At 44.0% G+C, this 24,320-nt stretch overlaps 1 protein-coding gene across 1 annotated transcript in view; it reads right to left on the reverse strand.

Annotated features, from left to right (window-relative positions):
* Window positions 1-24,320, reverse strand: part of LOC115478998 (plexin-A4-like) — a 950,498-nt gene that overhangs the window by 165,091 nt on the left and 761,087 nt on the right. The window contains 3 exon segments of the mRNA XM_030216702.1: window positions 4,243-4,385; window positions 8,779-9,013; window positions 22,390-22,536. Of these exon segments, the coding sequence (XP_030072562.1) occupies window positions 4,243-4,385; window positions 8,779-9,013; window positions 22,390-22,536 (525 nt within the window).

Consider the following 24,320-nt stretch of genomic DNA (forward strand, 5'->3'; position numbering starts at 1 on the left):
TTGTTTACTCTTTCCAAAAATACTAAGACTAGGGGGCATGCAATGAAGCTACAAAGTAGTAAACTTAAAATGAATCCGAGAAAATATTTATTCACTTAACTCTGGAATTCGTTGCCAGAGAATGTAGTAAAAGCCGTTAGCTTAGCGGGGTTTAAAAAAGGTTTGGATAGCTTCCTAAAAGAAAAATCCATAAGCCATTATTAAGATGGACTTGGGGAAAATCCATTGCTTATTTCTATGATAAGCAGCATAAAATATATTGTACTGTTTTGGGACCTTGCCAGGTATTTGTAACCTGGATTGGCCACCATTGGAAACAGGATGCTGGGATTGATAGACCTTCGGTCTGTCCCAGTATGGCAACGCTTATATTCCTATGCACTGAGGCAGTCTGAGCACACATTCAGTGGCACTAGCCAGTTAAGTGTGACTAAACATCCGGGCAGGACCCGGTCAGTGTGCATTAACAGAACAGGGGTCACTCCTACCCACTTGACTCACACTGAATAATATTACTATGAATTTCATTATCTTCTTTATTAACCCAATATTTTCGACATGTGCTCAGGTATTTACAGCCTCCTCGTGCTCTGTGTTCAGAGTAGACACAATGGCTTTATCTACCAGGTAATTTGGAAGTCCATTATGCAATAACAAGAAGAAAAACTGCATTTTCAATAAGAGGTCCAATGTCATGTTTGTTTAAGGAACATTACAGACAGGCTTATTTTCAAAAGAGAAAGACGCCCATATTTCGACCCAAATCGGGAGATGGGCACCTTTCTCCCGTGGGCGCCCAAATCGGTATAACCGAAAGCCGATTTTGGGCGCCTCCAACTGCAGTCTGTCGCGGGAACGAATAAAGTTGATGGGAGCGTGTCAGAGGCATGGTGAAGGCGGGATTGGGGCATGTTTATCGACCGAGGAGAGATGGGCATGCTCAGCCGATAATGGAAAAAAGAAGGGCGGCAGAAGCGAGAATTTGGGCCGCTTTTTTTTTAACCCTTTTTTTTCACGAACAAGTCCCCAAAAAGTGCCCCAACTGCCCAGATGACCACCGGAGGGAATCGGGGATGACCTCCCCTGACTCCCCCAGTGGTCATTAACCCCCTCCCACCAAAAAAAAAGAACGTTAAAAACTTTTTTTTCCAGTCTGTATGCCAGCCTCAAATGTCATACCCAGCTCCATCACAGCAGTATGCAGGTCCCTGGAGCAGTTGTTAGTGGGTGCAGTGCACTTCAGGCAGGTGCCTTTTAAAAAAAGTTTTCTGAGACCTTACCACCAGCCATTGACCTAGTGGTAAAGTCTCATGCGGTAACCAGGCAATAATGTCCTACGCGCATCAAATGACACTTAGCACGCGTCCTATATGTGCGTCCGAAAATAAAAAATGATTTTTCGGGCGTGCTCCAAAAATGAAATTGCCACAAGAGCCACGTGGCACGCGTTGGGTGGACGTAGACGCTTACACGGCTTACTTAAAGGGCCCCTTTGATCTTCAGTTGACTTTGCACATTCGGCACACTGCAACTGTTATCGTAAAAAAAAAGCAACAGAAAATATGTTAATAATCGAAATGTCAAGACTACATAAGCACCGCCACGCTGGGAAAAGACCAAAGGTCCATCAAGTCCAGCACTCTGTCTCTCTCCGACAGCGGCCAATCCAGGCCCCAAGAACCTGGCAAAACCCCCAAATTTAATAAAGATCAATGAACTTTTCCTTCAGGAATCTGTCCAGACCCCCTTTGAACTCAGCAAGGCCAGCTGCCGTCACTACCTTCTCCGGCAATGAGTTCCAGCGTCTAACTACGCGCTGAGTAAAGAAAAACTTTCTTCAATTTGTTTTAAACCTACCACATTCTAATTTCATCTTGTGTCCCCTGGTTCTATTATTGTTAGAAAGCGTAAACAAATGCTTCACATCTGTCCGCTCTACCCCACTCATTATTTTGTAGATCTCTATCATATCACCCCTCAACCGCCTTTTCTCCAGGCTAAAGAGTCCTAGCCGTCTTAACCTCTCCTCATAGGGTAGTCGTCCCATCCCTTTTATCATTTTTGTCGCCCTTCTCTGCACCTTCTCCAATTCCTTTATATCTTTTTTGAGATGAGGCGACCAGAACTGAACAGAATACTCCAGGTGCGGTCGCTCCATGGAGCGATATAACGGCATTATAACATCCTCATGCTTGTTTTCCATCCCTTTTCTAATAATACTCAACATTCTGTTGAGTTGATAGTGAATTGAAGCCTCCAGTTACCTTCCAGATATTTATCGTCTATAATCTTGGCATTTCCCAGTAACTCTGGTAAATGCTTTCTTTTCTTTTTTTTTAATAATTGTCTTGCTGCAAAAGTGTACTTGTTAATTTTCTAACAGACAGCACACAAATGCACCGGCAAAGTTAACAATTACTCCGAACTTATTTGCTGAATGTTTAATACTGCCTAGCTCCAGGCTAGTGCACATCAGCAAAACCTGATTTCTGCCGGCGCCTGGTAGCAGTTAATTAGGAAATCTGGAAACGAAAGCGGTGTGTAACCTGCTCAGAACAGAAATTGCAATGTGCACTTTTTTTTCCAGCAATTAACTTCTAAGGGGTTCCTACTATGAAAACAGTGGAGAGGGTTTTTTTTTGTTACTAATTACTTACTTCCAATTAGGCACAACAGTCTGTAGGAGAACCACATTCTTTCCAAGAAAGGTCACAATGAAAGCAATAAATAAATACCAAATATGTTTGATGACCATCAAAATCAAGCAGGTTTTTTTTTTGTCAGTATTACACTGCATCTCAAAGTCTGGTATCATCCTCGTCTCACTGGTGAGACCTGCTGTTTCACTAAAGGAAAGGAGATATTATATTCTAGGGCAGTGACGACGCTTCAAGAGCCACCATCAGATCCTAACCTAGGGGTCCCTTTCACAAAGGCGCGCTGAAAAATGGCCTGCGGTAGTGTAGGCGCGTGTTTTGGGCATGCACAGATCCATTTTTCAGTGCACCTGTAAAAAATGCCTGTTTAAAATTTTTGCTGAAAATGGAGGAGCGGCAAAATGAAAATTGCTGCATGTCCATTTTGGGGCTGAGAACGTACCGCCATCCATTGACCTAGCGGTAAAGACTCATGCGATAACATAAGTAATGCCATACTGGGAAAAGACCAAAGGCCCATCGAGCCCAGCATCCTGTCCCCGACAGCGGCCAATCCAGGTCAAGGGCACCTGGCAAGCTACCCAAACGTACAAACATTTTACATATGTTATTCCCGAAATTGTGGATTTTTCCCAAGTCCATTTAGTAGTGGTTTATAGACTTGCCCTTTAGGAAACCGTCCAAACCCTTTTTAAACTCTGCCAAGCTAACCGCCTTCACCACGTTCTCCGGCAACGAATTCCAGAGTTTAATTATGCGCTGGGTGAAGAAAAATTTTCTCCGATTTGTTTTAAATTTACTACACTGAAGTTTCATCGCAGGCCCCCTAGTCCTAGTATTTTTGGAAGGCGTGAACAGACGCTTCACATCCAACTGTTCCACTCCACTCATTATTTTATATACCTCTATCATGTCTCGCCTCAGCCGTCTCTTCTCCAAGCTGAAAAGCCCTAGCCTCCTTAGTCTTTTTTTATAGGGAAGTCGTCTCATCCCCGCTATCATTTTCGTTGCCCTTCGCTGTGGAGAGTAGGTATGCCTGTGCTAATCGGGTAGTGTAGACACCTTACTACGCGCTACCCGATTAGCGCAGGGGTAGCAATGGCCACGCGCTAATGGGGAAATCAGCACATGGCCATCACAAAAAAACTCACAGGCATGGCCATTTTACTGGCACGCTAAAAGTGGCCACAGCGCAAGGAAAACTCATGCAGTGAGAACAGTGCCGGCCACTTTTCATCATGCCTTGGCAAAAGGACCCCAACGTTAGGAGTATAAACCTTTTGAATATCATGCCTGAAGTAACTATTTTGGGACCCCACTTAGGACATATTTTATTTTCAAAAGTGTAGAAAAATCTCTTAAATGAGAGACGAAATTAACAACCTGCAGAATCCATCACATAGTACAAAATAAAATTGAGAACTTCTAGTATTTTAATTTTCTTCTACGTCTAGAGGCATGAAATCTGCGAACGTTCTAAACCGTGAACACGATTAAGGGACTCTCCTTTCCCTGCCAAACACAGGTGCAAGTACAGTGTGTGGTTGAGATGATTAGGAGAGAAAAAAATATTGTTTCTTTTTACCTCCAAGTCCCTTAAAACGGGATGGTCCTCAATTCCCGGAAAGAGAACTCTCATGGTGTAGGTTCGGTAATCGAGGAAGGGGATCCCAGCTCCATCCAAGTCACTTGTGAGCTCGTGAATGTCAGTCTGAAGCTCTGCAAAGGCTGAAACAAAAAAAAGAAAAGAGAACCTCACAGTGAAATTAAAATAGAAGGAATACTTCAATATCATTATGAATAACAATAAGACAACGATCTTCAGTGGGAGAGGGGGAACTGACAACTAAGAAAGGGCAATGAATAAATCACTTGTTTTATGGCAAGCCTCCAAGCTTAATCCCCTAGATTACATAAGTACATAAGTATTGCCATACTTGGACAGACCGAAGGTCCATCAAGCCCAGCATCCTGTTTCCAACAGTGGCCAATCCAGGTCACAAGTACCTGGCAAGATCCCAAAAAAGTACAATACATTTTATGCTACTTATCCCAGAAATAAGCAGTGGATTTTCCCCAAGTCTATTTTAATAATGGTTTATGGACTTTTCCTTTAGGAAGCCATCCAAACCTTTTTTTAAAACCTCGCTAAGCTGGGCAGTAAAAGTGAGCAGACCACGCGGACGGGGAGAGCGGGCAGAAGAGGCCGGGCAGGTCTGGAGCAAAAGTGGCTGGGCCTGGGCCCGTCCAGGCCCACCCGTGGCTACGCCCCTGGAGTGGCGGTAAGCTTACAGCTCGCTCTTCCAGGACTACCACCGGCCCAACATGGCCACCAGCGGTAGTCCCGCCCCAAGCGCATGCCATTTCTGGGGGATAAAGAAACCCCCCGGAAATGGCTGGCTTGGCAATAACCTGGTGGTAATCGGGCATCGTCACGTACTACCCAGTTACCGCCAGGTTAGCGCAAGAGCTCTTATTCCCACCTCAGTGGGTGGTGGTATGGGCTCCTCGCCGCATGGCCATGCGGTAAGAGTTCTCTTTCAGCGTGGCCATGTGTGTGAGGGCTTTTTTACCTACTGTGCTAAAAAAGGCCCTGGTGCATGGGAAAAACGGCCCCCCGCCACTAGCGCAGGGCCTTTTTTCCCGCAGCTTGGTAAAAGGACCCCTAGAGAGCAAGCCTTCCTGGGGAACATTTAGGTCAGGAAACAAAACGTTATGTGCTTTTTCAACACTCTGTGCACACTTTTCAAGTTATACCAAATGGAATGAAAAAAAAAAAAAAAACAACCAGGTGCAAGCAATCGTGCAGACTTTGTAATGGTTACAAGTTCAGTCAAGAGCGTGCGTACACTTTCACTTAAAGTACGGACCACGTTCAAAATCTGTACGATTGTTCATAAAATTATTGACGGAGACGCCCCGTCCTACATGCTTGGCCTTGTGGACCTTCCATCCAGAAATGCTAAAAGATCTGCCCACACTTTTCTCAATCTTCACTTCCCCAACTGTAGAGGATTAAAATACAAACTAACTCACGCATCCAGCTTTTCATACATAAGTACGCAGACGTGGAATACACTTCCAAACCATTTGAAAACAATTAACAAAATAACGAGCTTTCCTAAATCACTGAAAACCTATCTCTTCACCAAAGCTTACCATGAGAACCCATAACTAACCACAACACTTCATCACTCCTCCCTTACTATAACTGCCTTCTTCCCACAATTGCTTGATTCGATCGACCGTTAGCCTTGTTACTCTTAATATATTTGTAACACCAATTGTATCTCTTTACCCTGAAATGGCGTTGCCATAACAGGTCTTTGTAAGCCACATTGAGCCTGCAAATAGGTGGGAAAATGTGGGATACAAGTGCAATAAATAAATAAATAGAATAAAATATAAATTGTTTCTGCAGCCTGCTGGAAAAAAAGAACGAATGTTTCTTGTGCCAATACAGACAGTTTGAAAAGTGCCTCCTTAGGGGAAAACAGCTTTATATACAAGAAACAGGTATTAATAAAACTCTATAGGCTATACAAGAGTAAAAATATACGCTTAACAACTAGAAGTGTGCATTTGTTTGAAATGACAAAGGAAATGTTTTCTCGAGTGCCATTAATAGTTTGCAATCTTTTGAAAGTAGAGGAGTGTGGTAGCCGTGTTAGTCCACTCTTAAGGTTATCAATAGAAATCAAACAAAATAAAACATGGAAAAGAAAATAAGATGATACCTTTTTTATTGGACATAACTTAATACATTTCTTGATTAGCTTTCGAAGGTTGCCCTTCTTCTACATGGAATCTTGCTACTGTTTGAGATTCTACATGGAATCTTGCTAGTCTTTGAGATTCTACTTGGAATGTTGCTACTCTTTGGGGTTCTACATGTTAAATAGAGAGGTGTGGTAGCCGTTTTAGTCCACTCTTAAGGTTATCAATAGAAATCAAACAAAATAAAACATGGAAAAGAAAATAAGATGATACCTTTTTTATTGGACATAACTTAATACATTTCTTGATTAGCTTTCGAAGGTTGCCCTTCTTCTACATGGAATGTTGCTACTCTTTGGGATTCTACATGGAATGTTGCTACTCTTTGGGGTTCTACATGTTAAATAGAGAGGTGTGGTAGCCGTGTTAGTCCACTCTTAAGGTTATCAATAGAAATCAAACAAAATAAAACATGGAAAGAAAATAAGATGATACCTTTTTTATTGGACATAACTTAATACATTTCTTGATTAGCTTTCGAAGGTTGCCCTTCTTCGTCATATCGGAAATAAGCTTATTTCCGATCTGACGAAGAAGGGCAACCTTCGAAAGCTAATCAAGAAATGTATAAAAAAGGTATCATCTTATTTTCTTTTCCATGTTTTATTTTGTTTGATTTCTATTGACAATCTTTTGAAAGAGTGTGCACTTTTAACAAATTGCTCCTGTAACAAAAAAAAAAGTCACCCCCCCCCCCCTCCAAACAAAATGAACACTCCTGTAAATGACAAGGAAACAACATGACATGAAAATCTTCGAGCTGCACACGCCTACTAATGACTTGTTGTAGGTAAATAGGGAAGGAAAGTGCCTATTTTTATAGATTTTGGAGGGTTTTTTTTTTTTACTTTAATTTTTATTTATTTTTTAAACAACAGTACAATACTAATACAATCACTTACATCACAAACAATCATAATTGAAATAGAAAGTCACTACTGTACTGATAGACTATTTTATAAAGACACCTAGATGACCACGTATCATTATAAACAAAACAAGCCCAAATCCTGACGAAATAGCATCTGGGTAGTAAGATTCTGGGTATATTTGTTTACAGTAACAATCTTTAATTCTATTTTTCTTCCTTTCTATTTCATTTTACTTTTGATTTTTTTTTTTTACATTTTTATTTGTTTTGTTCTTGTTTCTATGTGATGGTTTTCTTTGATGTGCCCCTGAAGCAGACTCTTAGGCCGAAACAGGTCAAGCTTGTCATAACTGGATTTTTAACTCATATGTTTCACAATTGCTAGATCATTGGATGTGGCTGACCTGATTATTACTAGCATGTATTTCTTCTGCATATTACCTTCCTTACGGGTTCTTACAAGGTACAAACTATTGGAATTTATTCGCGTCTTTTGTGCCACAGGTAACATTGATGGGTACCTTTTCTGGTGGAAACAAATATGTACGTCTGTGCAGAAAAGACACAAAAACTGAGTGGCGAATCCAAGACAAGTCAGAGGAGGGGTGAGGGAATACTAGGGGAAGTGGTGGTTTTCTGCTATTTATCTAGTAAATACTTATTCTACTACTACTACTACTTAACATTTCTAGAGTGCTACTAGGGTTACGCAGCGCTGTACAGTTTAACAAAGAAGGACAGTCCCTGCTCGAAGGAGCTTACAATCTAAAGGACGAAATGTCAAGTTGGGGCAGTCAAGATTTCCTGAATAGAGGTGTAGAGGTTAGGTGCCGAAGGCGACATTGAAGAGGTGGGCTTTGAGCAAGGATTTGAAGATGGGCAGGGAGGGGGCTTGGCGTATGGGCTCAGGGAGTTTATTCCACGCATAGGGTGAGGTGAGGCAGAAAGGGCGGAGCCTGGAGTTGGCGGTGGTGGAGAAGGGTACTGAGAGGAGGGATTTGTCCTGTGAGCGGAGGTTACGGGTAGGAGCGTAAGGGGAGATGAGGGTAGAGAGGTAATGAGGGGCTGCAGATTGAGTGCATTTGTAGGTTAATAAGAGAAGCTTGAATTGTATGCGGTACCTGATCGGAAGCCAGTGAAGTGACTTGAGGAGAGGGGTGATATGAGTATATCGGTCTAGGCGGAAGATAAGACGCGCAGCAGAGTACTGAACAGATTGAAGGGGGGATAGATGGTTAAGTGGGAGACCAGTGAGGAGTAGGTTGCAGTAGTCAAGGTGAGAGGTAATGAGGTAATGAGAGAGGTAATGAGGTAATGAGAGAGTGGATGAGAGTACGGGCGGTGTGCTCAGAGAGTTCTTTATTTGCACCAGGAGTACTTTATCGGTGTTTGGTTAAAACCTAAAAACCCAGATAAATCAGTTAAACCAGGTCTAGCTGTCTGAAGCTAAGCATCATTCACACACCCTCTTACCTTCTTTGCACTCCAGGGCAACTCGGGATTCCAAGTTATCCATCTGCATCTGTAGCCTCTTCAGGGTCAGGTCACTTTCACGGGATTTGCGCTTGTAGGCGATCAGCACAGCCACGATGAAAACAATGAGCAGCCCACCAGCTGCAGCGATGCTGACAATGGCAGGCAGGCTCAGGGGGCTGTCCGGAGTGATATAGACCATCCCTGGGGAGAATTCCATTCCACCTACTCGAGCCTGTGGGCAAACCAGAGTTGGACTGAACATTTTCCATTGATTTTTGATTCTCGCTGGTGTGACATCAAAAGCTTTTCTGACTGAGAAAGTTACTAAAAAGGATTCCTATCATTGCACACTTCACTTAGATTTTGCTGCACATCTTGGAAGCTGCCAGTATAGACTGTCAATAAATTACAGAGCTAGATTCCTGGAGACTAGAGGTTCTCAACTCAGTCCTCAAGACATACCCAACCAGTCAAGTTTTCAGGATATCCATAATGAATATGCATGAGATACATGTATGCAAATCTATCTTATGCATACTAATTGTGGGTATCCTGAAAACCTGACTAGCTAGGTTTGCCCAGAGAACCACTGTCATAGGCCATTTGTGGTTGATTACAGGAAACTGACAATGGGCTCACATTCCTATTTTATTTAATATATCACCTATAAATAACATGTTTATTCATATATGATGGGGCTTGACCAACCAGGATTTGGTGAATGAAAATGCTTAATTTGAAAGATATTCTATCTCTTATTGGTAACCAATGTAGCTCATTTAAAAGAGGAGTGGCTTTGGCGAAGCAAGGAGATCTACATATAAGACAAGCAGCATAGATGGAATTGCAATAGTCGAATTTGGTGAGGACAAAGGATTGAACCAAAGTACAAAAGACAGATTTAGAGAAAAATGGTCTCAATCTCTTTAGCTTCCAAAGTGAGTGAAAAACTCAGTTGGCATTATGTTACCAAGCCTTTGACCTCCTTTCTGGTATTGTACATAACTTATACCAAGAAAGGGCATCTCCCTGGTACACCCTAATACTGCTCATGACAAGAGAAGACTGTCTCTTGGAACTCAAGGCATTCTGTTGCTCCAAATGATTTAAGTCTCTACCCATTGTATGAAATAATAGGACCTTCAGTTGGGTTTTGAAATCTCCCGTCCAGACTCTTACATTTCAGTAAATTTAAGGGACTGTCATAAATCAACAGGTGCCAATCTTTGACAATGATTTCCATTGTAGTCTGGGTATCTGCCAAATGTTTCAAGCTGCATTCGCCTTTCTACAACTAATACTACAAATAAATACTTGTACAGTGTGACTAGTGGGCTCATTTTCGAAAGAGAAGGGTGCCCATCTTTCGACACAAATCGGGAGATGGGCGTCCTTCTCCCAGGGTCGCCCAAATCGGCGTAATTGAAAGCCAATTTTGGGCGCCCTCAACTTCTTTCCATTGTGGGGACGACCAAAGTTCCCAGGGGTGTGTCGGAAGCGGGACTGGGGCCTGCTTAACACATGGGCGTCCTCGGACGATAATGGAAAAAAGAAGGGCGTCCCTGACGAACACTTGGATGACTTTATTTGGTCCTTTTTTTTTACGACCAAACCACAAAAATGTGCCTTAAATGACCAGATGACCACCGGAGGGAATCGAGGATGACCTCCCCCTATTCCCTCAGTGGTCACTAACACCCTCCCACTCTAAAAAAATTTTTTTAAATATTTTTCCAGCCTCTATGCCAGCCTCAAATATCATACCCAGCTCCATGACAGCAGTATGCAGGTCCCTGAAGACGTTTTAGTGGGTACTGCAGTGCACTTCAGGCAGGCGGACCCAGGCCCATCCCCCCCACCTGTTAAACTTGTGGTGGTAAATGTGAGCCCTCCAAAACCCACCACAAAAACCCACTGTACCCACATCTAGGTCCCCCCTTCATCCGTAAGGGCTATGGTAGTGGCGTACAGATGTGGGGAGTGGGTTTGGGGGAGGGTATTGGGGGGCTCAGCACACACGGTAAGGGAGCTATGCAACTGGGAGCTTTTTCTGAAGTCCACTGCAGTGCCCTCTAGGGTGCCCGGTTGGTGTCCTGGCATGTCAGGGGGACTAGTGCACTACGAATGCTGGCTCCTCCCACAACCAAAGGGCTTGGATTTGGTCATTTCTGAGATGGGCATGCTTGGTTTCCATTATCGCCAAAAATTGGGGATGACCATCTCTAGGGACGACCATTTCTAAGGTCGACCTAAATGTGTAGATTTAGGCGTCCCCAACCGTATTATCGAAATGAAAGATGGCCACCCATTTTGTTTTGATAATACAGGTTTCCCCGCCCCTTCGCGGGGACGTCCTGTGAAGACACCCTCAGGAAAACTTGGGCGCCCCGTTCGATTATGCCCCTCCATGTACACACGGCACTGTACAGAGACAGAGTTGAGACAAACAGACAAAGCAAGTAACCACCAACCCCTGGTAATATCTGGTGCATGATGAGTTTCAGCACTGCTATCTGGACAGCTTAGGATAACAATCCTGATAACTCCTGCTCTGCTCTCATTCTTCCCAATCACCCTGGCACAATCCAGATAGCATTGGAGCTGTCTTCATTGATTTTCAGAGGCATTATACAGATAATGGTGCTGAATATCAATGTACTTATCCCTGGACAAGTGCTTTGAATATCAGACTGGTTCATGTTTACATGGATCCTTTTTGTGAGCGATCCCAGTTTATAAAATGCAGACGTTTCATTTGACATATAAAAACAAAAACTCACTTCAAAACATGATCATTGATGAGGATTTAGGATTCCATCGTTTGATGATTGACAGCTGTTCCTTTATTAATATTCCTACAATGTACAGAGGTATTTGGAAACATAACCAAACTGCTTTAATGCCAATGTGGTGTCCTCTGTTCTTTCTTTGCAGCGATGGTTCTTAAATAATACGCTTTGACATGCCTTCTCAGCATAAAATCCAAAGGGAAAACATGACAAACTCACTTCACAGGCACACAATCTGGTACCACTTAAACTAACTCTTTGCATCTGGAGAAAAAGGAACATTGGCAGAGGGCTTCAGACCACTCACTGGGCTTTGTCAGTCTGGTGAAAATATGCAAGAAGGTACAAAGACCATTGAAAAGAAAAGCTTTATGCTCCCGAGCCATCCCGAAGTGGGCTCAGTTATCGTCCCCCATGAACCAGGGGAGGATGGAAGCCAGACGTGGAAACCATGGGGAATGTGCTGGCAGCTGTTCGTTCTTCCACTGAGGAGTCAGAGTTAATCTCTCTCAGCTGAGAAGCAGATGAATACCTGGATGGATGCACCGCTGTCACAGGTCTCAGCCATTTACTAAACACATTGTGACGTGCCCTTTAGGAGAGCAATTAATGGATCAACAGCTAATAGACAGCCAATCCAAAAATGTACTAATATTTATCCCTAACCTCCTACTGAAGAAAGAGTTTACTTCATCAGACACAGAAAAAAACTACACAGTCAACAAAGTGGCAGTGGAACTGGGAATACCTTTCTTATACAGTAAAGACGATCACCCCAATGTTAAGCCCATGGTGCACAGTCTAAATCCAGCCCCAATAATCAGTGTTGGTATCTATCTGTCAACCAGCATTGATTATAGGGCTCTGGCCACTTCCCAGGTAGGTGCAATGGTCAGCCCGATACCCAATTACCTTAACCAGGTGGCGGGTTGAATTATTTTTGCAAATCCACCTCCTGAGCATCTCTCCTCCCAAATCCCCCAGCAAAGACCTCCAATAGGTCCCCAAGCACCCACCTGTAGGGCCCCCCTGACCTATATCAGGGGTTCCCTGGTGGACTAGGATTGTACGAGCAGCAGAAATTCCCAATCGCCCATGCTCCTACCAGCTCAGGATACAAAACGATGGTGTTCTTTTGGCAATAGTCTCGTGGTGCTATTGCTAGGTTTCTGTAGAGATCATGGCTGCCATTTTGCATCTGGAGTTGGCAAGAGTGACTGAGGATGGCTCCTGCCCATGTGACCCCTAAACCACCAGGGAACCTCTGACTTAGGCCCAGAGATCCAACAGAATGATGGGTAGAGGGCTTTCGGAAGGGGGAAAGCTTAGGATTCCCTTCTGTGTGGGAAGATCTTGAGGAGAGGGCTGTTCTGGGGGGTGGGGGGGGGGGGGGAGGATTGAGTGGGCAGGAATGCTCTCGGAAGGACGTTGTCACAGAAGTGGAGTTGCAAAATAAATTCCAATATTCAGCCCACCACCTGGTTAGCTAACTAGCTAATGAGCTGAATTTTGCACCTACTAAGTTAATTTCCAGAAGGTGGCCAGATTTGCAGATTTTTGAATTAGGCATGCAAATTCAGATGAATTTCAAACTTGAAGATGCACTCTGGCAGGATTTTTGAGTTTTGCTTTATGTACTCAGAAAAGCCAAGACAGATTTTGGATTTTCAGATCTATTAAAATTCCTACTAGAATATCTGGGACTGGTATAATTTTCCTAGAAACTCAAGACGATTGCTTGGTTTGCCTTCATCCTTGAATGGTCTGCATGTTTTAGTAAAAGCCACAAAACTGAAAGCCAATACCCTCGGTACTCAAGAGACACATAAAGCTTTCTGATCGCACAGCCTAGGTGGTAATTCCATTTCTAATGTAATGTTTATAAATATATCTTTGTAAATTATAGTAAACCCTGTGTTTTGCCAAAACAATATAGTCATTTTGACAAAGTCTGCAGTATTGATGAACACTGCTTTTTTTTTCTCATTAAGGTAATCAATAGAAATAAAACAAAATAAAACATGGAAAAGGGAATAAGATGATACCTTTTTATTGGACATAAGTACATAAGTACATAAGTACATAAGTAGTGCCATACTGGGAAAGACCAAAGGTCCATCTAGCCCAGCATCCTGTCACCGACAGTGGCCAATCCAGGTCAAGGGCACCTGGCACGCTCCCCAAACGTAAAAACATTCCAGACAAGTTATACCTAAAAATGCGGAATTTTTCCAAGTCCATTTAATAGCGGTCTATGGACTTGTCCTTTAGGAATCTATCTAACCCCTTTTTAAACTCCGTCAAGCTAACCGCCCGTACCACGTTCTCCGGCAACGAATTCCAGAGTCTAATTACACGCTGGGTGAAGAAAAATTTTCTCCGATTCGTTTTAAATTTACCACACTGTAGCTTCAACTCATGCCCTCTAGTCCTAGTATTTTTGGATAGCGTGAACAGTCGCTTCACATCCACCCGATCCATTCCACTCATTATTTATACACTTCTATCATATCTCCCCTCAGCCGTCTCTTCTCCAAGCTGAAAAGCCCTAGCCTTCTCAGCCTCTCTTCATAGGAAAGTCGTCCCATCCCCACTATCATTTTCGTCGCCCTTCGCTGTACCTTTTCCAATTCTACTATATCTTTTTTGAGATACGGAGACCAGTACTGAACACAATACTCCAGGTGCGGTCGCACCATGGAGCGATACAACGGCATTATAACATCCGCACACCTGGACTCCATACCCTTCCTAATAACACCCAACATTCTATTCGCTTTCCTAGCCGCAGCAGCACACTGAGCAGAAGGTTTCAGCGTATCATCGACGACGACACCCAGATCCCTTTCTTGATCCGTAACTCCTAACGCGGAACCTTGCAAGACGTAGCTATAATTCGGGTTCCTCTTACCCACATGCATCACTTTGCACTTGTCAACATTGAACTTCATCTGCCACTTGCACGCCCATTCTCCCAGTCTCGCAAGGTCCTCCTGTAATCGTTCACATTCCTCCTGCGACTTGACGACCCTGAATAATTTTGTGTCATCGGCGAATTTATTACCTCACTAGTTTATTTCCCATCTCTAGGTCATTTATAAATACATTAAAAAGCAACGGACCCAGCACAGACCCCTGCGGGACCCCACTAACTACCCTCCTCCACTGAGAATACTGGCCACGCAATCCTACTCTCTGCTTCCTATCTTTCAACCAGTTCTTAATCCATAATAATACCCTACCTCCGATTCCATGACTCAGCAATTTCTTCAGGAGTCTTTCGTGCGGCACTTTGTCAAACGCCTTCTGAAAATCCAGATATACAATATCAACCGGCTCCCCATTGTCCACATGTTTGCTTACCCACTCAAAAAATGCATTAGAGTGGTGAGGCAAGACTTCCCTTCACTAAATCCGTGCTGACTTTGTCTCATCAGTCCATGTTTTTGTATATGCTCTGCAATTTTATTCTTAATAATAGCCTCCACCATCTTGCCCGGCACCGACGTCAGACTCACCGGTCTATAATTTCCCGGATCTCCTCTGGAACCCTTCTTAAAAATCGGAGTAACATTGGCTACCCTCCAGTCTTCCGGTACTACACATAACTTAATACATTTCTTGATTAGCTTTCGAAGGTTGCCCTTCTTCCTCAGATCGGAAATAAGTAAATGCTGGTACATGACAGTATATAGAAGTGAAACATCAAAGCATTCCAGGAAGTATTTCTTCACGGAGAGAGTGGTGGATGCTTGGAATGCCCTCCCCGCGGGAGGTGGTGGAGAGGAAAACGGTAACGGAATTCAAACATGCGTGGGATAAACATAAAGGAATACGGAGATACGAAGGCGGTAGAACGAGAGGACATGAAATGAGATTGAAGGGGGGCAGACTCAAGAAAAATGTCAGGAAGTATTTCTTCACGGAGAGAGTGGTGGATGCTTGGAATGCCCTCCCGCAGGAGGTGGTGGAGAGGAAAACGGTAACGGAATTCAAACATGCGTGGGATAAACATAAAGGAATCCTGTTCAGAAGGAAAGGATCCTCAGGAGCTTAACCGAGATTGGATAGCAGAGCCGGTAGTGGGAGGCGGGGCTGGAGGTTGGGAGGCGGGGATAGTGCGGGCAGACTTATACGGTCTGTGCCAGAGCCAGTGGTGGGAGGCGGGACTGGAGGTTGGGAGGCAGGGATAGCGCTGGGCAGACTTATACGGTCTGTGCCAGAGCCGGTGGTGGGAGGCGGGGATAGTGCTGGGCAGACTTATACGGTCTGTGCCCTGAAGAGCACAGGTACAAATCAAAGTAGGGTATACACAAAAGTAGCACACATGAGTTGTCTTGTTGGGCAGACTGGATGGACTGTGCAAGTCTTTTTCTGCCGTCATCTACTATGTTACTATGTTACTATGTAGTGACAGTCTAACAGGATGGGGTGGATAGGTGAGACACAGGAAGAGTCCGGTGGATGAGGGACAGGGAGATATGCATGGAGACAGGAGGGTGACAAAGTAGTACAATTTTATGGTTTATAATGGGCTAAAAAACCCAGATCTTTGTTAAGTCCTGTCTGGTGGGTATCAAAATATTTAATCATTCTGACTTCAAAGGTCTTACGTTCCTGTATTGTTTTAAAGTTTCCTTTCAGGATTCTCACTGGTACAGTGTTCTGGTTTTGTAAAGTGTTGCCCCACAGGCGTGACATCTTTATTGGTACTGGCATTTTTCATATGGTGTCCACGTAAATCAAATCTCTTCTTTAGCATCTGCCTTGTTTCTCCAATGTAGAAGCCTTTGTTGCATTTTTTACACTGAATGATATATACCACATTGGAAGATGAGCACGTGAAAGATTCCTTGATGTTTTTCTCATTAAAATTGGTGCTTAAGCTTTCAAAAACCTGCTATGGCTACGAAGTCCCTATGCATATTTTCACCTCTTTTTCTGCAGGAAGATTTTATGCAGAATATAAAGCAAGTAAACCCAAAGGTTCAATCAGCGCATGTTATTTTCTGATCCTGCCCAAAACTCAACCAGTCCCAAAAAGTGAACAGGCAAGCGGTCCGTTCTCTTTTTGCCGCCACAACTCAACTGGGAATGCTTCACCTAAGTGTAGTTAAAATTATGCATGGTAAAAACAAAAGGGGCAATTCTATAACTGGATGCCCCATGTTGGGTGCCGCAGTGGAGAGGACGAGTGCCAATTCTGTACCAGCATCTCTGCGCACAAATGGTGGAGGAGTGGCCTAGTGGTTAGGGTGGGGGACTTTGGTCCTGGGGAACTGTGGAACTGAGTTCGATTCCCACTTCAGGCACAGGCAGCTCCTTGTGACTCTGGGCAAGTCACTTAACCCTCCATTGCCCCATGTAAGCCGCATTGAGCCTGCCATGAGTGGGAAAGCGCAGGGTACAAATGTAACAAAAATAAAATAGATACTATTGGAGATTCTACATGGAATGTTGCTATTCCACTAGCAACATTCCATGTAGAAGCCTGCGCGGCCACATTGGTGATCTGCAAGGGCCGACTTCTACATGGAATGTTGCTAGTGGAATAGCAACATTCCATGTAGAATCTCAAATAGTAGCAACAGTGGAGGAGTGGCCTAGTGGTTAGGGTGGTGGACTTTGGTCCTGAGGAACTGAGTTCGATTCCTTCAGGCACAGGCAGCTCCTTGTGACTCTGGGCAAGTCACTTAACCCTCCATTGCCCCATGTAAGCCGCATTGAGCCTGCCATGAGTGGGAAAGTGCAGGGTACAAATGTAACAAAAATAAAATAGATTCTATTGGAGATTCTACATGGAATGTTGCTACTATTGGACATTCTACATGGAATGTTGCTACTATTGGACATTCTACATGGAATGTTGCTATTCCACTAGCAACATTCCATGTAGAAGGCTGCGCAGGCTTCTGTTTCTGTGAGTCTGACGTCCTGCACGTATGTGCAGGACGTCAGACTCACAGAAGCAGAAGCCTGCGCGGCCACATTGGTGATCTGCAAGTGCCGACTTATACATGGAATGTTGCTAGTGGAATAGCAACATTCCATGTAGAATCTCAAATAGTAGCAACAGTGGAGGAGTGGCCTAGTGGTTAGGGTGGTGGCCTTTGGTCCTGGGGAACTGAGGAACTGAGTTTGATTCCCACTTCAAGCACAGGCAGCTCCTTGTGACTCTGGGCAAGTCACTTAACCCTCCATTGCCCCATGTAAGCCGCATTGAGCCTGCCATGAGTGGGAAAGCGCAGGATACAAATGTAACAAAAATAAAATAGATACTATTGGAGATTCTACATGGAATGTTGCTACTATTGGAGATTCTACATGGAATGTTGCTATTCCACTAGCAACATTCCATGTAGAAGGCTGCGCAGGCTTCTGTTTCTGTGAGTCTGACGTCCTGCACGTATGTGCAGGATGTCAGACTCACAGAAGCAGAAGCCTGCGCGGCCACATTGGTGATCTGCAAGGGCCAACTTCTACATGGAATGTTGCTAGTGGAATAGCAACATTCCATGTAGAATCTCAAATAGTAGCAACAGTGGAGGAGTGGACTAGTGGTTAGGGTGGTGGACTTTGGTCCTGGGGAACTGAGGAACTGAGTTCGATTCCCACTTCAGGCACAGGCAGCTCCTTGTGACTCTGGGCAAGTCACTTAACCCTCCATTGCCTGCCGCATTGAGCCTGCCATGAGTGGGAAAGCGCGGGGTACAAATGTAACAAAAAAAATTATAGAGCACTGGTTTAAGCCTAAAGATGTGTGCACAATTTCTTTCTTTATTAGGATTTATTATTTACCGCTTTTTTGAAAGACTTCACTCAAGGCGGTGTACAGTAAGAATAAATCAAGCATAAGCAATAGACAATTACAGCAGTCAAATATTCAAATGACAGTACAAAGTAGGCATGGAGGGCTATTTTTTGATATGACATCTAAGTCCAACTATGGACGTTTTGCAAAAAACCATCCAAAATCTGAACAGAAAAGGTCATTTTCAAAAAAGAAAAATGTCTTCCCCCCCCCCCCCCCCCCCCCCCCCCCCCCCCCCCCCCCCCCGAAAATACTGTTTTGAACAAGGTTTTGTGAACTGGACATTTTGCTTTTTGGTCTATTTTCAAAAACAAAACGTCCAAGTCCAAAATACACAAAATCAAGCCATTGGGACGTAGGAGGGGCCAGCGTGTTTAGTAGACTGGTTCCCCAGAATCCCAGGAGATAAATGGGGCACTGCAGTGGACTTCAAAAACATGCTTCCAGGTACACATCTCACCGTTGCTCCCTTATTTTGTCTGCTGAGCCCCTCAAAACCCACCCAAAACCCACTACCCCCAACTGTACACCATATAGTAGCCCTTATTTTATTTTATTACATTTGTACCCCGTGCTTTCCCACTCATGGCAGGCTCAATGTGGCTTACATATTATATACAGGTATTTATTTGTACCTGGGGCAATGGAGGGTTAAGTGACTTGCCCAGAGTCACAAGGAGCTGCAGTGGGAATTGAACTCATTTCCCCCCGGATCAAAGTCCACTGCACTAACCACTAGGCTACTCCTCCACTGGAGGAAGGGTTAAGTGCCTCACTCAAGGTTACCAGGAGATGCAGTGGGAATTGAACCCAGTTCCCCCACTGCACTAACCACTAGGCTACTCCTCCCATGCACTACTAGGTGTACGCAGCGTCGTACACATCATACGCAGGTACTTTCTCACAATCTATGTACCTGGGGCAATGGACAGTTAAGTGACTTGCTCAAGGTCACAAGGAGCTGCAGTGGGAATTGAACCCAGGTCACCAGGATCATGGCCCGCTGCACTAACCGTTAGGCCACTTCTCCAGGGCAGTGCAGGGTAGATGTGCATGGAATTAGTTAGTTAAGGAGCTGTTAATCAATTATTGGTGTTGACACTAATTTGGATTCTTACCGCAGCTCAAAATGTAGTTGCTCAATAGAGTGATAGTCCGCTCTGGTGAAATAGAGCGAAACACCATGAAATGGCGCAATTTTTTGGCATTCTGCTCCGCTCTAGTCCTTCAGTTCTGTTTCACCAGAGCAGACTATCACTGTATTGAGCTACTACATTTTGAGCAACCACTCACGCACCCAGTGTTGCTTGGTGGAATCGACCCCGAAGCAGGATTAGCCACACCGAAACACAGCCCTTGTTGGGTCATTAATAAAGCAGAAAGATCTCAGCACTTGGTGCATGTAACTACAGGTGCATACTCGTTATAAAACTGCCCTTCACGTGCTGACTTTAAAACCTATTTTCAAATATCTAATTTACATATGTAAATCACTATTTGCCCATGTTAATGGTTCAGAAAATTATGCTTTCTGCGACTATGCTACTAGCAAAGCATTTAATTCGTGTATTCATTAATTGCAGTAAAATTAAGGAGGTAGAAATGCAGAAAATGAGGTTTGCAAGTATCCTTCACAGTCTCTAGGCAGCGCAGCCAGGAACGTGGAAGCTCTACACACAAAAACTGAGCTTAATGACCGGACACGCTCACGCTCAAATACCTTTGCTTTCTGATACTGAATCTTAAGGAGTTCAAGCTGCAGGTGAAGCCCTTGGAGACAGCTCAGCAAGGGTTAAAGGGCAACCCAAGGGCGCCTTATCCAGAGCAAACCAAGACGACGTGGGAATGAAAAATGCTTAATCTGGAAATTAATTTCATGCCTTACAGTTGTTTAGATACCATATAATAAGGGTATTCACCAGCTCGAGAACGTTTGAAGGAAATGCTGTTTCAGTCACAGTGGCTGAAATGCTGCTCTTAAAATGTCATCTTAACCAGATCTTTGATCAATTTTGTATTTTTAAGGAGCAATATATTTTTAATCAATAATACAGGGGGTGAGAATACGTTCAAGATTTGATAAAAATCTTGCAAGTAAAATGTTCTTACTGCAAGATTTACTGTGATTGCCCGCAAATCCATGGAAAACTACTGTGGCCAGCACCCAATACTCAGGGCCGACTTAACCACTGGACCAGGTGAGGCTGTGGCTCAGGGCACCAGTGATTAGGGGCACCAAAATACTCAGCTTCTGACCTCCCTTGGCCTACAGGTTAAAACCTTTCTTCCCCCAACACCTTCCCCCAGTCCAGTCTCCCCCCTTCTCTCTTCCCCTTCCCTGTGGGTCCGGCACTGCTCCCTCACTCCCCCGCCGTGGTCCTATAAAGTTTATATCAGTGGCTGGCAGCAACAGCAGCAGAATGACAGGCTGCCTTCAGGCACCCCCTAGGTCTTCCCTCTGCTGTAACTCACTCACAGGAAATGGCATCAGAGGAGGCAGGAGGAAGACCCAAGGACTGGCTGGAGGCAGCCTATCATGCTGCTGTTGCTGGCAACCAAGTTAAACTTTACAGGACTGTGGGTAAGTGAAAGAAGTGAGGGAGCAGTGCCAGATCTGGGGGGAGGACGATGAGCGGGAGGAAAGAGAGACTGGACTGGGGGGGGGGGAGCTCGCCCAAGGAAAGGAGAGTTGCTAAACCCATGGGAGGGAGGAGAGGGGGTAGCTGGAAGCGATGCCTTGGAGGGGGGGGGGGAGGTGGCCACAAAAGGAAGTTGGCTCAGGGCACCACCATCCCTTCAGCTGGCCCTGCCAATGCTGCTCACAGATAGTAATGGACAGATTCTATATATGGCACGCAAATTTCAGCGTGCACAATTGCTACTAAACTGGGGAGGAATCTGTAGAAGCTGATAAAGATAAGGCAAAATTGCTTAACAATTGTTTCTTCTCTGTGTTCATAGCTGAAGGGTCGGGAGCAGGACAAACACAAACAGGAAAGGAGGAGTGGGAGTCCCTGAACGATTTTCAGAGGATTGTGTTCAGGAGGAGCTGGCTAAACTAAAGATGCACAAAGCGACGGGGCTGGACGGCATAAATCTGAGGGTAACGAAGGAACATAAAGACAACGCACAATCTACTAACCTTCCGGAAGTTATTGAAGACAAACTTATTCAAAGAGACTTATAACAAGAATCCTTCATAAAAGACTTGACATCAAAAAAGCACCAGAACAAATCAACATTCATTCCTTTAACCTGGTTACTTTAATTACATTGACATTATTGAGCGTTTTACCTTGTCCTTGCTCTTATGAATTAATTATTTATTTACTCCTAATTCACTTGATATTTTATCTTTAACATCTAATTTGCTTGATATTCTTATGTACCTTTAAATGTAACTCTTCTCTGTACTTACCATTCCGTTAATGGTTATCGCCATTGCAACATAATGTAAAAACAAGTTAATCCACATGGTGTTTGCTGATCGGTTGGCTGTTCTTTTGTTCTGTCTGTGGATTAACTTGTTTTTATAACCACGTGCGTATAAAGGAATCATTCAAGCCAATCAGCTTCTTCTCAGAGAAAGTTGATTGTGACCCCTGAGGCAGGCGCTTTGGCGCTGAAACACGGATCGTGTCGGGTCCTTGATGTGAATATTCTGAATAAACTGGTTTTTTATATTATCTCCCTGTTGGTTTGCACATTTGTCAGCCTCTACGTTTGCTGTTTTGCTTTGACTCTCCATGGAGGCCTCCTCCTGTCTTCTTGGATTACCTCAATATTTCCACATATTTATGACTTTTATAGAACATTCAAGTGATTGAAATGTTAGTGACTCATGTTCGTACTACCTAGGGAGGGGAGAAGATTTCAAAACTGAATCCACCAAATACATATGATGACCCTTCTCCCTTGCCCCATCCCTCTGTGTTGAGTTCACTTGGGAAGACCCCAAACCTAGAACTGTTACAGACAGTGGGACAATACAGGGTCCAGCCCACTTACCAGCACTTTATGTCGCCCAGTGAGGTTGGGAGACTCACAGAGCAGCTGGACATCCGACACGGTGACGGTACACGGCTTCTCACCAATCAGTACTGTATAGTTCAGTTTCACATTGCCGCCAGCCACTGGAGGGGTCAGGTTCTTGCCCTGTGTAACCAGCAGAAATTAATGAAAAAAATAGGACTAAGCCTTGACAGACATCCATTGGCTTTAAATAACTAGTCCTCACCCATTCCACCCTGCTAGAGCAATGCTTTTGAGTTAATACATGGATGTTAAGGGGCCTTTTTAGTAAGCCACGTAAGCGTCTACGCTTGCCCAATGTGCCCCAAAATAGAGTTACTGCCTGGCTACCGCGTGGCATTTGCGGTAATTTCATTTTTGGTGCGTGTCCAATACGTGCGTCCGAAAAATAATTTTTATTTTCAGACACACGCCAAGTGGCATTTGATGCGTGTAGGTCACTACCGCCCGGTTACCGCGTGAGACTTTACCGCTAGGTCAATGGCTGGCGGTAAGGTCTCAGACCCCAAATGGACGCACGCCAATTTTGATTTTGCCACACGTCCATTTTCAGCAAAAATGTTTAAAAGGCATTTTTTGCAGGCGCTCTGAAAAGTGGATCTGTGCGCGCCCAAAACCTGCGCCTAAGGCCATTTTTCAGCGCACCTTAGTAAAAGGACCCCTTAGTTTTTTTTACTCTTTTTTAAAAAATAATAAAAACAAGCAAAAATACATTTTGAACTCATTAACTATCAGTTTAAAAAGTTAACCTTATAAGGGGAAAGACAGAATATGATAAATGACTTTTTTCCCCTACTAAATCCTGGAGGTTAATGCAGACAAGGTGATTTGCCCAAGATTCCTCAGAGAGTAAAGTAACGGACAGGCGTCTTAGGCTTATATGCCATGATTTTTCCTGAATTTCAATCTAATGCTCTGACCATGGATTCTTTTCTCCTTTCTAGGGCCTCAAAGACCAAAATCTGTATCATACTCTTCCACACCGAATAGACAGAGAGCAAAAGTCTGATGTAGGACCTCTACTAGGCATCAGTCAGCAGAGGTGATTTCAAAGCTAAGGCAAGCAAAATACATTGCCTAAGATCATAAGTACATAAGTAATGCCACACTGGGAAAAGACCAAGGGTCCATTGAGCCCAGCATCCTGTCCACGACAGCAGCCAATCCAGGCCAAAGGCACCTGGCGACCTTCCCAAACGTACAAACATTCTATACATGTTATTCCTGGAATTGTGGATTTTTCCCAAGTCCATTTAGTAGTGGTTTATGGACTTGTCCTTTAGGAAACCGTCTAACCCCTTTTTAAACTCTGCTAAGCCAACCGCCATCCAGAGTACAACATATATTATCCCCTCTCCTTCTAGATACTCCTTATCTAAGATAAAGTGATCAAATTCCTCATCCCAGAAAATGAAATTTGTCCCTCCAGCTCTTTTGGGGCGTCTTTTACTAAGGCGCGCTCATGTTTTTAGCGAACGCTAACATTGTGGGCGCGCTAAATGTTGGAGACGCCCATAGGAATGCGTTGGCGTCTCTAACGTTTAGCGCACCCACAATTTTAGTGCGCGACAAAAACGTGACCACGCCTTAGTAAAAGACCCTCTAAGTTTTCCCCAGAATAAATGTTTATTGCACAGTCTGTTGTCAACCCCTCTTCTCACCCCCCCCCCCTGTGAAAGAGACCGGGCACACTCAGCGCCAGATGCAGAATGTTTGTGGTACAGCTGCAGAAGAATAACGACCGTAGTAAGAGACTAACAAGAAAATATTTTGCCGCACGCAACAAACAAATACGATGGAAATATAATATGCAGACAAATCATGCTGTTAATGGGAGGGATGACTATATGCATGCGCATTTGTTTTTGCAATAACAGTGTTACCGATCACCATAAAAACAACACATG

This window comes from Microcaecilia unicolor, chromosome 10 (assembly GCF_901765095.1).
Source record: "Microcaecilia unicolor chromosome 10, aMicUni1.1, whole genome shotgun sequence".
In the NCBI taxonomy this organism is placed as follows: domain Eukaryota; kingdom Metazoa; phylum Chordata; class Amphibia; order Gymnophiona; family Siphonopidae; genus Microcaecilia; species Microcaecilia unicolor.